This window comes from Nymphaea colorata, chromosome 10 (genome assembly GCF_008831285.2).
Source record: "Nymphaea colorata isolate Beijing-Zhang1983 chromosome 10, ASM883128v2, whole genome shotgun sequence".
In the NCBI taxonomy this organism is placed as follows: Eukaryota; Viridiplantae; Streptophyta; class Magnoliopsida; order Nymphaeales; family Nymphaeaceae; genus Nymphaea; species Nymphaea colorata.
Window position 1 is genome coordinate 23,759,424 of NC_045147.1, and position 14,449 is coordinate 23,773,872.

Sequence of the window (14,449 nt, forward strand, 5' to 3'; positions counted from 1 at the left end):
CTCAACCTCACTGAAGGTGGCTGGTTGAATAATTTTGAAAATGTTTAACAGGTATGCTTTGTGAAGAGGCGAGAATTTGGAGGAGGTCAGAACGTGTGAGAATGGCTACATCGAGGACCTTTTCTTCCATGCCTGGATTGAATGTTGAGTTATCTCTGGAGTGGCCATACCCATACCGTAGTAAAAATCCTTCAACAGAACCGACGGTTTGATTTTGCATAAGGATCGACTCAACTATTCAGGTTGGGAAATGGTGAGCCGATTTTCAATGTTCTTTTCTGTTTTACTGTTTTGGTGTGAGCGGTCAATGGACAATTCATCAATATTTAGTTGAAGAGGCTCAAAGAAATCAGGTTGTACATCATTTTGTTTTTGATTTTTCTGCTGTAGACAAATTTTGAGGAGTATTCAAGGCTCGAACGGGCTCAATGGGACTTATCTATTCACCAGAATAATACTCGTCAATATTTAAAGGAATCTCTGGGCATTTTCTTTATCAGTTTAAAGGGAAATACTTTTTCACTAAAAACGACATCTCCACTGACAATTATTATCTTGTTCTCAAGGCCAAGAATTTTGTAAGCTGTTGACTGGTAGGATAAACCAAAACACAGCTTGAATGGCTCTTTGATCAAACTTGGTTCTGGTTTTCAGATTCGTGACGTAACAAGCATCCAAAGCCTCTAAGGTGATTATAACGAAGTTTTTTTAGTAAAAGTTTTTCAAACGGTGTTTTGTTGCCTATGCTTGAAGTCGGTGTTCTGTTGATGAGTAAGTGGCAGTGAGCACGCATTCATCCCAAAATTCTAGCCGAACATCTGACTGCATTTTTAAAGCACGTGCAACGTTTAGAATGTGCCTGTGTTTCCTCATTGAAAAACTTTAAGACGTTCACTCCGAATTTTCAGGACATGTTTGTCATACCATCTTTCGGCCATGGTGATGAATTTCTTTAACCAAATTGATGTTTCAATTTTGTGTTTCATCAGATAAACCCTAACTGCACGACCATGATCATCCACGATAGATAGATATGGCTTCCGTTTGCTGTACAAGTCAGAAGTTGGGCTTGGGTAGAAGCAAACATGATATTGCGGGAGCAAAAACAGGCCGTGGTTATAGAACAATTGAACTTAGTTTCTTCAAGCTTTTAACTGGAACCCACTAGCCAGGTGGACGAACCTCTTGAATCCGATGCTGCAACAAAATTAAAGTCGATAAGATTGACTGAATTTTCCTCCAGTTCTCCTTCTCTTTGTTTGCATACTTTTCTCCAACTAGAGAGCTGGGATGATCAGAACAATGATGAACCAATTGAAGAATACATTATCTTACAGCAAAGTGCCATAAAATGAGTTGTATCCACTCGGTCAGGGCCCTCTGAAAATGCTTTAAAAGTCCACAGAGAGCACAACCCAAAGGATCAAAAAGTTTCCATGACTTCACAGACAGCTGTAATAATAGCTGTCACGGAATCAGGAATCCAAGTTCAACGTCGCCGTTGGATACAGGGGAGTCAGCTTCCCATGAAGAAGAAGAAAGACATGTACAATATTCACAACCATCGATCTGACCTGTACATCCCTTTTTTGCTTCCCCCCCCGTTTGCTGATTGATGAGGAGGCATGGAGCACAGAGATGAGTAGGCGAGGGCATTCATTATGGGTCGAATGTGAACCATGGGCAGGAGAAAGGAATGAAGTTGAAGAGCCCCTCAACGCTCTCTTTATCATATTTAGTGAAACATAAAGCAAATCATAGAATTTAAATTTCTTCTCGAAAGGGTTCCTGATTCCATCAGAGTGGTTGAAAAGGAGTTGCAGTGGCTGCCCGCTTTATTGGCCAATAGAAGAAACTGTTGACATTTAAAAATTTCACACAGGTGGATGGATCATTGTCACCCAACTAAAATATCCATGGCTTTAGATGCCTTTTTGTATGTCATTTAGAATGGCTGAAAGTTACTGTGGAACGATAAAAATTGGTTGCATATTTTGGAGAATATTGTTTCGTTATAAGGTTATAACAAGCTGCGGTTTCTAAAAGTTCTAAATCCAACGTTCCGAGCCAGGTGAAGGCGCATAAATATTGCACATGTAGTTGAGAATCTTTCATATGTAAGCTTTCCAATTAAATAGAGTTTGTCTAACCAAAAGTAGATTTTGCAAACCATATTCGTTGCTTGCACCAACCACGCGCTTTTTCCTTCCTACTCTCCCTTTTCATAAATCATGCCCGAGCATCACACTGCTGCCTGATGCTGTGCGTGTGACCCACCAACTTGGATATTCATTCCTTATAGCAAGGTGGGATGTGCATTAAACTTGGAGTATAGCAAGTAAACGGCTTTTTACTATGTTATTGTGAAACGCCCACACCAGACGTGATGTAGATGATGTTTCATGTGAATCGTTCTAAGTGATTCGCTTTGTCGGTATTTATGATATGCTATATCGGAGACACGGGGTTGATGCGTTTCCATCGTATCGGTCAGCAAACTGATACGGCACCAATAACAACACCGATAACGTTGGATTTATGGACTGCCAATGAAAGAAGTTCAGGCAGTTAATGCGTAAGAGTACCGAAGGAGATGATAAACAAAGTTTCAGAGGGTACCCTACAGCGACCGAAAACCATGATTTTTCCTGTGCGATCCAAACGCTCTTCAAGGGAAGAGAACCTCACGAGAAAAAAAGGGGGAGTGGAGGAAGGGAGAAAGAACCTTTAAAAGGTGCTTTTGACATGGCAAAACCATGCATGCGGAGAAAGCCAGTAAGAATTTCTCAAGGAATTCATGTGAGGGGTTCTGCACCAACTTGTGCGAGGCTGCACCAAATCTTCAATGAATGGAAAAGCATTTTTAGGTAGCAAGGCACATCTCATTCCTCCACCCATCGTCTATTTACATGTGGCCATGGACTCCAAGGAACAGGGACCAAACGGTGACCGCCATGGCTTGGCCACCACCTTCAAGGTCTCGTCTTCTTCCGTTGGCCCTGCTTCTGTTCATTTCTCTGCCTCAGTACTCATCTGCCGCTCCCAGCTCGGCCGTCGACCCTGCTTCCCGGAACGAATACGACCGCGTCGATGGATCGTTGGCGGTCATCGGCATTGCGATGAACGCGACGATCGGCAAGGTCCATACCGCCATCAACTCCATGTACGGGTTCATGCCATTGTCAGTCGACCAGAGAGAGCAAAATGCAGTGCGGGATTGCATCGAGCTTCTTGACCTCTCCGCTCAAGAGCTCACCTGGTCCTTGTCCAAGCTGAATGAACTGCACTCCAGTTCTTCATCTTCAGACGTGGTTTCATGGCTGAGTGCTGCATTCGGCAACCAAGACACATGTCTAGAAGGATTCGCAGGCACCCGCAGCCAAGTAGGGGACTACATCAAGGTGCACCTGGATCAAATTACGCAGGTAGTGGGCAGCATGCTGGCCATGGTGCGTAACGTACACACTCTACCCATAGAGCCGGAGACCCCCGTTGATATCCCCGGCGACGGCATCGCCGATGCAGACGGCTTTCCGGACTGGTTTCAGGACGACGACAGGCAGATCCTGCACCGGCATCCCAGGCGATTGCGTTTCGATGCCGTGGTTGCCATGGACGACAGTGGGAATCACAGCTCTATCATGGAGGCCATAAATGCTGCTCCCGACCATAGCGCGAGGAAATATGTGATTCATGTGAAGCGTGGGGTGTACAGAGAGTACGTCCAGATAAAGAAGAAGAAGACCAACATTGTCTTGATTGGTGAGGGGGTTGGCGTCACCGTCATCTCAGGTGATCGAAGCTTCGCTCAGGGATTCACCACGTTCCGCACTGCAACCTTTGGTATTCATTCTCCCTCTTTATGTATTAGATTATGCCGGCGTAGTATATTTTTCACGGTCGCACCCTTGTTAGGTCAGGGGTCAGGGGCTGGTAGGAGAATACTAGTTCGTTCAAATCCAAATGGTGCCATCTTAGCCAACGCATTTCAAAGTCTCAATATCTAGAGATAGTTTCCTCTAAGCAAATTTAAAATTTTAAAAAGTGATTCATCATGACTACAACGTGTATTAATCTTTCATTCCATTAATTTTCAAATGTTTGTGTGAAAAAATATATGCAAGTAACCCTAGTAATTGAGCAAATCAAACGTTTATTCTTACGTCTAAACGGTCACTTTGGGGGAAAACGGGATAATCGAAACGTTTATTCATACTTGACGAATCACAATCTGTCTATCTTCTTGTACGTCTACGGATTGTTCTAAATAGGAATCCATACCCATGAACCGGCATAATCGAAAAGACCAGCTAAAGTTCCTCTAATCGATCGGCGACTCCGTTTCTAATTCTAATTTTCTGTGCAGCTGTCTCGGGATTGGGTTTCATAGCCCGAGACATAACGTTTCGGAACACAGCAGGGCCCCAGAATGGTCAGGCCGTGGCTCTGCGGGTCGACTCGGACAGATCGGCCTTTTTCAGGTGCAGCATAGAGGGGTACCAGGACACTCTCTATTCCCACTCCCTCCGTCAATTCTACCGCGATTGCAGCATCTACGGCACTGTGGACTTCATCTTCGGCAACGGCGCGGCAGTCTTTCAGAACTGCAACATCTATGCTCGAAAGCCGCTTCCCAACCAGAAAATCTCCATCACGGCGCAGGGGCGGAAGGATGCGAACCAGAACACCGGCTTCGTCATCCAGAAGTCCGGTCTCTTTCCGACCTCAGACCTGGCCCGGGTCTCCTCGGCCTACCCGGCTTACCTGGGTCGCCCTTGGAAACCCTATGCCCGGACCGTCTTCATGCAGACCTACATGGGGAACCACATCCGCCCCGAAGGTTGGCTTGAGTGGCTTGGGCATCCTTACGATAGCTCCGTCTACTATGCAGAGTATGAGAACAGTGGTCCAGGTTCAAACCTTCGCGGACGAGTTAAGTGGCCTGGTTTTCACGCGATTGGGTCAGAGGTGCAGGCTAGAGCTTTCACCGTCGGCACCTTCCTTGATGGAAGATCGTGGCTACCGCACACCGGCGTGCCGTTCACGGCTGGATTTAACAAATAACTAATATATCATTATCATCGATAAAGCTTGTTTAGCTGTATGCACAATATTTGTGATCGTTGTCGCTCCTTTTGGATTTGTACTGTCCGTTCAAGTAGTTGGCTTATTTTAATGCAAGAGAAAACACCCTATCTGTATTTGGATCATCAGTGGATCCAAGTTAGTCGGTTACGCCCCCGTGACTAGGTCCAATCCGGTGAGGAAATTAAAGGGTATCAATGGTGTACATTCTTTGTCCTTTCTCTCTATCCGACCTCAGCCATGGCGGTGGTGAGTCTTCACGTCCGGCCGGTGTTCCGATGACAACCCGGCCACGGCCTGATGTCCATGGTTCCCAAAATCATAAGATCTTGGTATCAGATCAGATCTGCTCAGTTCCAACCCTAGAGATTCTGTAGCCGATACCAGCAGCACCATCGGCTCAGACGCGCGCCTCCGGTCGCACGGGTCTCCATCCCACCGAGGTCCGCTCTATATCCGAGCCGGTTTTTCACTGTGGAGCCAACTTCTTGGACGATTTATAAAAAGACGTGAACTTTGTCAAGTTCTACAAAAGGGGAAGTTGAGGACCGAATAATGGTTTCCTCTCCTTGACCGTTTCATTACCAAGAAAGGACCAGCAACATGGCGGGTGAGGATGAAGGATGGTACCTCGTTCTCATGCATGGAGCCCCTGACCACTGTCCTCTTTCTTCATCATTTGTCCTTCACTGGATATATATATATTAAAAAAATTAATTAATTTTTGAAAACACTTAGAATATATATCTCCCACCAACCAATTTAGAATGATTAGGGGGGGGCATTAATGGTACGGCATTTGGATCCAAAACAACAAACAGGAGAGTGGATTTTGTGGGAGCCATTGTTGGATAGCAAAAGAAATTTAATGGATCAAGTGTCCTATGCTGTGGAGATCAACATGTTTTGTTCTTATATATCAAAATTTGTAGACGTGCTTGACTCTACCGACATTGTTCAAAACCTGAAAAAACCGTTCTTATGTCGGCTTATTTCAGTACATCAATGTGAATTTATAGGCCTAAAAAAGATAAAAAAAAACAACTCTTTTTTGGCGTTATTTATGGGATAAAATATTGTCTAGACACCCAAATGAGAAAATCGAAAAATGCATGTGTTTTGAGAGTTCTAACCACGTACATCATATGCGATCAGTCAGTTGTTGAATTATATTATATCTCTGGATGGATTGAAGGATGACTTTCAAAGTTCCAGATCGGATTCTAATATGGACTTTTACATTGATAAAATTAGGGTTCTCCAGAAAATCTACATATGCATTGGATTCGGATAAAAAACTGCTGGATTTAGATAAGTCCACTCCATTGATGACATCTCTTGATCATGAGAAACTATTTTAAAACAGAAGAAGTCAATAATTGTCATTTAAAAGAGGTCAGGCTTCTGTTAAGATCTTCCAAATGATTAGGCAAGCCCATTACTTTGGCGCAGACAAAAACCATCTTCCTAATCCATGGAATTGACTTCTCACCAAAAATCAAATAAAAAAAAGGAGGGAAAAGGACTTCCACAATACCAAATAAGATCTGCGTAGATGCGCTTGATACTGTTTATTTTCTGTAAGAACGTGTCGGGTGGAGACTCGAAAATCTTGTCCAAGAGTTGCATGTGAGTCTCATTCTTTTTCTTTGAAATCTGCGTTTATCAACATACCCTGTTCATCCGAATGAGATTTTTGTCATCATGATTGGATCCACATTAGGAGGTATCCGATAACGACGACATCGTCCGTACCTGAAATCAGAACCTTTCATATTTTTTTAATAAGCTCTGAAAATAAAAGAGCATGAATGCAAACTTCAAATAAATAAAGTAAAAAAGTGAAGGCGATCGATGAGTCAGTAATGTCTCGTTGTTGTGAAAGCGAAAAAAGAATCCAGTTGCCTCTCCCAAATCAATGAACGGAAGTTTAAAATTATGTAGACGCTTGCATTTCTAGTTGTTTAATTGGAAGACTTAATGAGTGATTTAAAGTCAAACAAATAGCTCAAAAATGCTTCCTTTTTTTTTTTTAGTAAATATATGCTGCAAAGTGTGAGGATACACGAAGAGAAGATAACGCGATATACCTTGATAAAATAACAAAAAGTTTGAAAATGTGGCCGGAATCCTTGCCGTTCATTGATTAAAAAGCTGTGTCACGGCCTCAAAAAACCTGTGTGAACCAGAAATTGACTACAAAGTTATGAAAAAAGTGTCACGGCTTGACGACCTTGTATTGTGCCGCAATTCTCGCTTCAATTTTTCAAGCTTTTTCCCAGGGATCTGTTAAAAGTGATAACATTGATCCAACTACGTCTTCTTGAGAGAAAAGTCCCCAGATGAGATTGCATGACTCGTGGGTGAAAATTGAAAGATAAAACTTTATAAATTTTCTTCTTCTATAAAAAAAAAAATATGTTGCACGTCAAGACATTTATAAAGAGTCTAATGTTTGCAAACTGCGGTGTGTTTTGTAGAGAGCAAACTCGTTGTCTTAATTAAGAGGAACGTGTTTATCTTTCTACTACTACAAAAACCAATACGTGCACCTTGCTCGTTAATAAAAGGTGAAAAATATAGTATAAATCACAACTACAATGCGATTTAGACATTTTATTTATATTTTCAAGCACCACGATTTTCTCCTCCCAATTTGAAGTTCATGGCAAGAATTTTTTGGGAAGTGAATTCCTGAGGTTTCAGCCTCCGTTCAACTTGGCCGGACTGTCAGTTATAGAGACGCAGATGGTGTGCGCGTGTTGACCCAGTCCGTCTACTGGTCTCGATGGACTCGAGCAAATGAGACCATCTGACCAAGCGATTAGGACGATGGGCCCCGGCATCCGTCCCAAGAAGGTCGGCTTTTCCCCCTGCATCTCGCAGGTCCAACATCGGCTTCGTGCAGTGCCGGCCGGCGACGAGTGGACTGGACGTCGGTGGCCGTGGAAGCCTTCCGAAACGTCACTCAACTTTCATCTCCAGTGGTAGAAGCAGACTGCGAAAGAGTGAAAAGTAAGATCATATCAAACATTGTGGACGATAGTGATAACCCAACTTTTACTTAGCTTGTCACTCAACATTACATTACTTAACATGACAAATTTTGCGTGATTGCAGCATTCATCTATTGCTAGAAAGACAGGCTACTACGTTCTTCTCACCTACCTTTTTCTCCCATTTTTGGCATTGAACGAAATAATTCACACTACACTACTGAAATGAGGGGCTCAAAGTGAGATGATCTAAACAATTTGAAGATCGACTTTGATTAAATTGACTACCCGTCCACATCCTAAACTTGAATCCTATCTCTCTTTCCTTTTTGACTCTTACGGTTCTCAATTGACCTGGAACAGTTTATATTATGGACCGGGTTACTTAGTGGTCCGCTTCCCAATGAACTAGCTGCAGGTAGCTCATCATCTTGAGATGGCTGCATTGTTTTCCTTTCTAGTCAATAGCTTCATTTTTATTCTTCAAAAAACAAGAAGAGAGTGATTAAAATAGAGTGTGGCTGCTCATTGCCTCGTAATTGCCATAAACTCGGTTATTTTAACATCATACAAGTGAATATATCTGTGTTCCTCGCTTTGTCTTTCTCATTTTGGATCCTCGTGAAGGATTTTAAGAGGGGACGGCATGTGGATGGGCGACTCTATACCTCTTGCGGCTGCGTCCAAGTCATAAGGTTTTTTCTTTCGAAAAAATCCACCACAGATTACGGTGAACAAGATGCCCGAATGATTAGGTTGCACAATCTCACGCACCACAACTGTTCTACGTAATTCCCCAAATTTTGCATTTGTTGCGGCGAATGAGATTCCTTGAGAAACTACAACTTTGCATAGCGAAAATTTCATGTAACATCTCACTTAAGTTGTAAATGGAATGTTAGTTTCAAGGCCTTCGTGCTTCAAACCCAGAGGTTTCATCTATTTCCTATCTTTTCAGAGAAGAGAGAAAATTACCTTTTTCATCACCAATTTGGTAAAAAAAAAAAAAACCAAAGGAATGTATTAGGTGGTTGAGAATATCGTAAAAGATTGGTCGTCACTAATAAGGAGTTAACACAATTTTTAAATCAGTCATATTTATTGAAAGTTGCAGCGAACATTTACTTTTCGGTAAAAAAGACATATTTATTGACTTTCTAACTCGTGGTATCTTACCAACTTGGCGGTTTTCATGAGGCATATGCAAGTAATCAATTATAGGTTGACTTCAGTAAATGATAATAATAACATAACCAATAAATTTGGGTGGTCATGTGTAAATCCAGGAAGAAGACCCAAAGTTTACTTTTAAGAGCCTAGTGCGTCTTCAGCCTACTACGGGTCGGATACCGAAACCATTTAGGACCCGGTCCGAGTCTGGGACCTGGACTCTGTAGATAGGTCAGGCAGGGGCAGAGGGGGCGGAAGGAAAATGTTGGGGCTTCCCATGTGCCTGCGTGCAAACTGCCACATGGCTTCCCTTTTTTAAGCTCACATGGCTTCGCTTTTGTAAGCTCAATCCCCCAAAAAGCAAAAAAAGAAAATCGCAGAAAAAATTAAAAATAAACGGTCAAATCTGCCGAGTGCCAAGTGCCGCTGTCAAAAGGAAGAAGACATTTTCCTACCCTTTTGTTTATGATTAACAAAAAAAATTACCCCGTTTTTTTCCTCCGTCAATATTTGCAAAAATTTTAGCTCCCCAGCCTCTCGACTGCCCCAACTTCCTGCTTCGTAGCCAGTGCCGTTGGATCTTCTCGCTTCCTCTTTGACAACCGTCCATCTCCATTCTCTATGACTATTAAATAAATATTTATTGGGGAATAAAGATCACGTGATGGTATGATAGCTAAGTATCCAAACTTGCAAGGACAAATATTCCCTCCAAGAGGGGCGTTTCGGTAATTAGTGCTCAGTCAAGTGGGCTTTGTTGAGATTTGGCTGGTGGGTCGGGGAGGCCAAGGGTTTTGGGGGTTCTCGGGGTCGAAGGTGCGAGTCGGGGCTGCTTTGACTCGGTCTTGCTTCCAAGACAGCCAATAACTAAATCCTTATCGAGTCGGGGCTCGAGGCAACTTGCTCTTGGAACCAACTGGTTTCAGTCCCCACGCACCGCGAGTACATCCTTCGCTCACCGACCCGCGATTCGAAATCAACCCCAAAAGTGTATGTTGCTCGAGCACAGAGAGAGAGAGAGAGAGAGAGAGAGAGCTCATTTGTTTGAACCTTCTTGTTGGTAGTAGTAAAACTCTTTTTTTAAATATGTTGATCCATAGTTTTACAGCTATAATTTCGGATTTCATAAAAAATGATGCTTGTGAAACTTGGCTTCTGGCTGCCGGGATATGTCGCCACTCCTAACTATATTCATTTTTTTTCAAGATAATGACAAACAAACATTACTTTTTTTTTTTTTTTTTTTTAACTCGCTTTCCCTTTCTCGCCTCCTTCTTTTCATTGGTAGTTTTACTGGATGCCGCTGGCAGTGAGTAATGTGTTGGGAGTTCATGATAATATGATACTATGAACATCAAAAGGGAGGGAGAAAAGAACTACTGGCAAATCGAGTCAAGCAGGCGTGGCGGACAATGGATGGACTTTTGACCCCTTTGGAGGAGCTCCAGCAGAGACCGTCGAGGACTTAAAAGACTCACGTTCAGGACTCCCCCCCCCCCCCCTCCTTTCATGATAGAGCTCACTTTTTAACTGCTTAGCAAAGTGCTTAGAAGACGTGTCAGGGCCAGTTTCGGGGAATTATAAAGGGAGGAGGGGAGATTAACTGCTTATAAATACCACCACTGAGTCTTGCAGTTTTCGGAGCACAGGGTTAGTTGGTTTCTGTTGCTCTGGGTACTGAGTTACCTGTGTCTTCCTCTCCTTTTTTTTTTTTTCTCTTTTGGTTTCAGAGATGGCCGCCCTTCCTCTCCAGTTGTTTTCTGTGCTACTCGTTCTTTCTTCCTGCATTCTTGGTAGCTCCTTTCCTTTTATTAGTGACCATTCACACCATGCCCATCGCTCAGCCCCAGCTCATGACTACAGAGATGCACTCTCTAAGTCCATCCTCTTCTTTGAGGGCCAGAGGTCTGGAAGGCTCCCAAGGGACCAGAGGATGTCGTGGAGGAGGAACTCCGCTCTCTCCGATGGCTCTCTTATGCATGTAAAGGCCGTGACCTTATAGTCGTTTTTCTTTGCTTTCTTCTCTTTTCTGTGCATGACCTTTGGATTTTGCAAAATGGGGAAAATGCAGGTGGACTTGGTTGGGGGCTATTATGATGCAGGGGACAATGTGAAGTTTGGCTTCCCAATGGCCTTCACAACCACCATGCTCTCATGGAGTGTGCTGGAGTTTGGGGGCTTAATGGGCCACGAGTTGCAGAATGCAAGGGCTGCCATCAAATGGGCTACCGACTACTTGCTCAAAGCTACTGCTCACCCGGACACCATCTATGTCCAGGCTAGTTTCTTTCTTTTTCTTTTGCGCCCACAAACTGTTCCCGTTTCTTCTCTTCTCTGCCTTTACTGAACTTCGAGTGGCGGCTTTTAGGTGGGTGACCCTAACAAGGACCATGCCTGCTGGGAGAGACCCGAAGACATGGACACGCCCAGAACAGTTTACAAGATCGACAGTCAACACCCTGGTTCGGATGTGGCTGCAGAAACCGCTGCAGCTCTTGCGGCTGCTTCGTTGGTGTTCAGGAAATGTGACCCTTCTTACGCTTCCCTCCTTCGAAGGACTGCCATTAGGGTGTTTGCTTTTGCTGATAGGCACAGGGGCTCTTACAGCAATGTTCTCCAGCAGGCCGTTTGCCCATTCTATTGCTCATATTCTGGATATCAGGTTTCACATTGCCGTTCTTTTTCCTTCCTGTGTTCTGTTGCTTCATACTTTGCTCTTCTCGATTTCATTTATTTCTTAATCCATTTTTTTTCTTTCCCTTGGTTAAGGATGAACTATTGTGGGGAGCAGCCTGGCTGCATAAAGCAACCAGAAACCCTGCATACCTGAAATACATACAAGTGAATGGGCAGACCCTTGGTGCTGACGAAACCGACAACACATTCGGCTGGGACAACAAACACGTTGGAGCCAGGATACTCCTCTCCAAAGTACATCATCATTTCCCCTTCTCCCTTCTCTTTGATGCTCTCTACAGAAGCATTTTTTTTTTGGGGGGGTTTAATCTCGCCCTGTATCTGGTTCTGCTTAATCCCCTGCTTCTATTCTAACATCCTGGTTCTCTCCTTCCATGGTGATTGGCTTCTCTAAAAGTCGTTTTTGGTGCAAAAACTGGCATCTCTCCACGATTACAAAGGCCATGCTGATAATTACATTTGCTCTCTTCTCCCTGGCACATCTTTCTCCCAGACCCAATACACGCCAGGTACCTTCTGCCCCCCTCTCTCGCTCTGTCTGTCTCTCTCTCTCTCTCGGCCGCATTGGGGGTTTAACGGCTAGTTTTCTTGGCTGCTGCCGCGTTCCGAGTACAGGAGGGCTGCTGTACAAAATGAGTGACAGCAACATGCAGTATGTAACGTCCACTTCATTTTTGCTGCTCACCTACGCCAAATACCTTACTGTCGCCGGCACCTCAGTCGACTGCGGTGGGATGAGAGTTACCCCTCAAAAGCTCCGGGCCCTCGCAAGGAAGCAGGTGAAGGAGAAGCCCACGCTGCCCACAGCTTTTGTTTGTTTTTGCTTAAACTGCGTGCTGTAATCTTGAACCCTGAGGATGATGACTTTTGCAGGTCGACTATTTGTTAGGCTCGAACCCACTAAGAATGTCGTACATGGTGGGCTACGGGCCGAGGTTCCCGGAGAGGATTCACCACCGTGGCTCGTCCCTGCCTTCTGTCGCTGCTCACCCTCAGTTCATCCCCTGCGGTGCAGGGTTCAAGGCCATGGACTCGAGCGCATCCAACCCCAACCTCCTCATAGGTGCAGTCGTTGGCGGGCCTGACCTCCATGACCGATTCCCAGATGAGCGGAGAGACTACGAGCAATCGGAGCCGGCTACGTACATAAATGCGCCCTTGGTTGGAGCCTTGGCCTACTTCGCTCATTCGGCTGGCCAGATTTGAGTTGACCCTAGTGCCTTCTTTGTGTGTGTGTGTTGTTGTCCGTGTTTCTGCTTTAGGTTTATTAGATCTGAAACTGGGTCCGCAAATATTGGATCCCAGTACTAGGGTATATTTGATATACTTCATGGATTGCTCTGCTCTGTGTTTGACCAAGTGTGCTTTTTAGTCCTCTAGTTGAAGGTGAAAACAACAAAATAGTGATTCTAGAGAGGGTGTGAGAGAATTGTAAGTTGTAACTAGTCCTTTATTAATACGAATATTTTTCTTCTGCAACTATTCATGGTGAAGTTGTGAGCCCTATCCTATTTGGGAGTATAGGGCCGGTGTAGAATAAGAAATTATCCGTGTTGTGAATGATGAACATATTCCATCTCCTCCACGATGTTGTAAATGTGGGCGACATGGTTTACTTACTTCTTCTTGGGCAAGGCAAGGCAAGATGGCTGGTGAGTAGTTATTATCGGGCGAAACCCTAGATTCAATACTAATAAGGTGAAAGAAACGAAAACTTGAAATCCGGACGAGTGTGAAACGCACCAACAAAAAAGTTCCCGTCACCTCCGCTAAGAGATGAGCGGCGCCTTCCGAATTTCACAGGAAAGCGATCCAAAAAAAAAAAAAAAAGCTCCATAGCATACCATACCATACCAGGAGTCTGTTAATTCCCGTAGGTGGCCTGCTTGAACCCATCCCTCTTCGTTAGAAAAACATAAAAATATCTTTTATCATAAAAAACAAGTAAAAAGCATGTTGGGTTAAGATGATGAAGCCACAACAAAAAGAAATGGCGCCTACCCACAACTATTTTTGGCATACCGAAAACATGGCACGTTTCCTGAGCAAGGCAGATTCCACATGGCCAGTGGGTCCGGTGAGGGTGGCCCCAATGCCTTTGTTCTTTATTTACAACTAATTTGCAAGGGGCTCCGGCAGATGGCCGGTTTCGCTACTCTCTCTAGTGCATGAATCCCAAGTAGGGGAAGTTCGAAGACCATTCAATAATCGATTCATCATGACTCCTTCCCTTCTTCTGTTACGTAGGGCATGGCATGGTAGTCGGGCCTCACTTGCCGTTTCTCTCCCAGCTGGTGGAGCCATTAGTTTGACGTCCTTTTCTAGCTTCGCCGTAATTTGATCTCTAGGAATACAAATCTTCTTTAAATCCATCTCTTTCTTAATTGAGGTACCTTCTTTAAGATGTGTAAGGCAGGCGTCCAATTTGACAATATAATATATAGAAAACCATGATCGTTTGAAGTAGCCCTCGAATGTTGACTACAAATTTCTTGGGTTGT

The 14,449-nt window shown here is 44.0% G+C and overlaps 2 protein-coding genes across 2 annotated transcripts; both read left to right on the forward strand.

Moving 5' to 3' along the window:
- The first annotated feature begins 2,919 nt into the window (after positions 1-2,919).
- On the forward strand, positions 2,920-5,210 carry LOC116261864 (pectinesterase-like). The gene is made up of 2 exons (XM_031640773.2): positions 2,920-3,843; positions 4,367-5,210. The coding sequence occupies exons 1-2, from the start codon at positions 2,955-2,957 to the stop codon at positions 5,062-5,064; spliced, it is 1,587 nt and encodes a 528-aa protein (XP_031496633.1). The 5' UTR covers positions 2,920-2,954; the 3' UTR covers positions 5,065-5,210.
- A 5,665-nt stretch (positions 5,211-10,875) lies between these two features.
- On the forward strand, positions 10,876-13,427 carry LOC116263441 (endoglucanase 17-like). The gene is made up of 7 exons (XM_031643212.2): positions 10,876-11,232; positions 11,323-11,529; positions 11,620-11,913; positions 12,021-12,182; positions 12,346-12,457; positions 12,564-12,727; positions 12,822-13,427. Exons 1-7 carry the CDS (start codon positions 10,984-10,986, stop codon positions 13,152-13,154), a joined length of 1,521 nt encoding a protein of 506 aa, XP_031499072.1. The 5' UTR covers positions 10,876-10,983; the 3' UTR covers positions 13,155-13,427.
- The last annotated feature ends 1,022 nt before the right edge of the window (positions 13,428-14,449 follow it).

Coding starts and splice junctions, on each gene's coding strand:
- LOC116261864 (XM_031640773.2), top strand. CDS start 2,955: ATGGCTTGGCCACCACCTTCAAGGTCTCGTCTTCTTCCGTTGGCCCTG. Junction 3,844..4,366: donor GTTCCGCACTGCAACCTTTG/GTATTCATTCTC, acceptor TTTTCTGTGCAG/CTGTCTCGGGATTGGGTTTC.
- LOC116263441 (XM_031643212.2), top strand. CDS start 10,984: ATGGCCGCCCTTCCTCTCCAGTTGTTTTCTGTGCTACTCGTTCTTTCT. Junction 11,233..11,322: donor CCGATGGCTCTCTTATGCAT/GTAAAGGCCGTG, acceptor GGGAAAATGCAG/GTGGACTTGGTTGGGGGCTA. Junction 11,914..12,020: donor GCTCATATTCTGGATATCAG/GTTTCACATTGC, acceptor CCCTTGGTTAAG/GATGAACTATTGTGGGGAGC.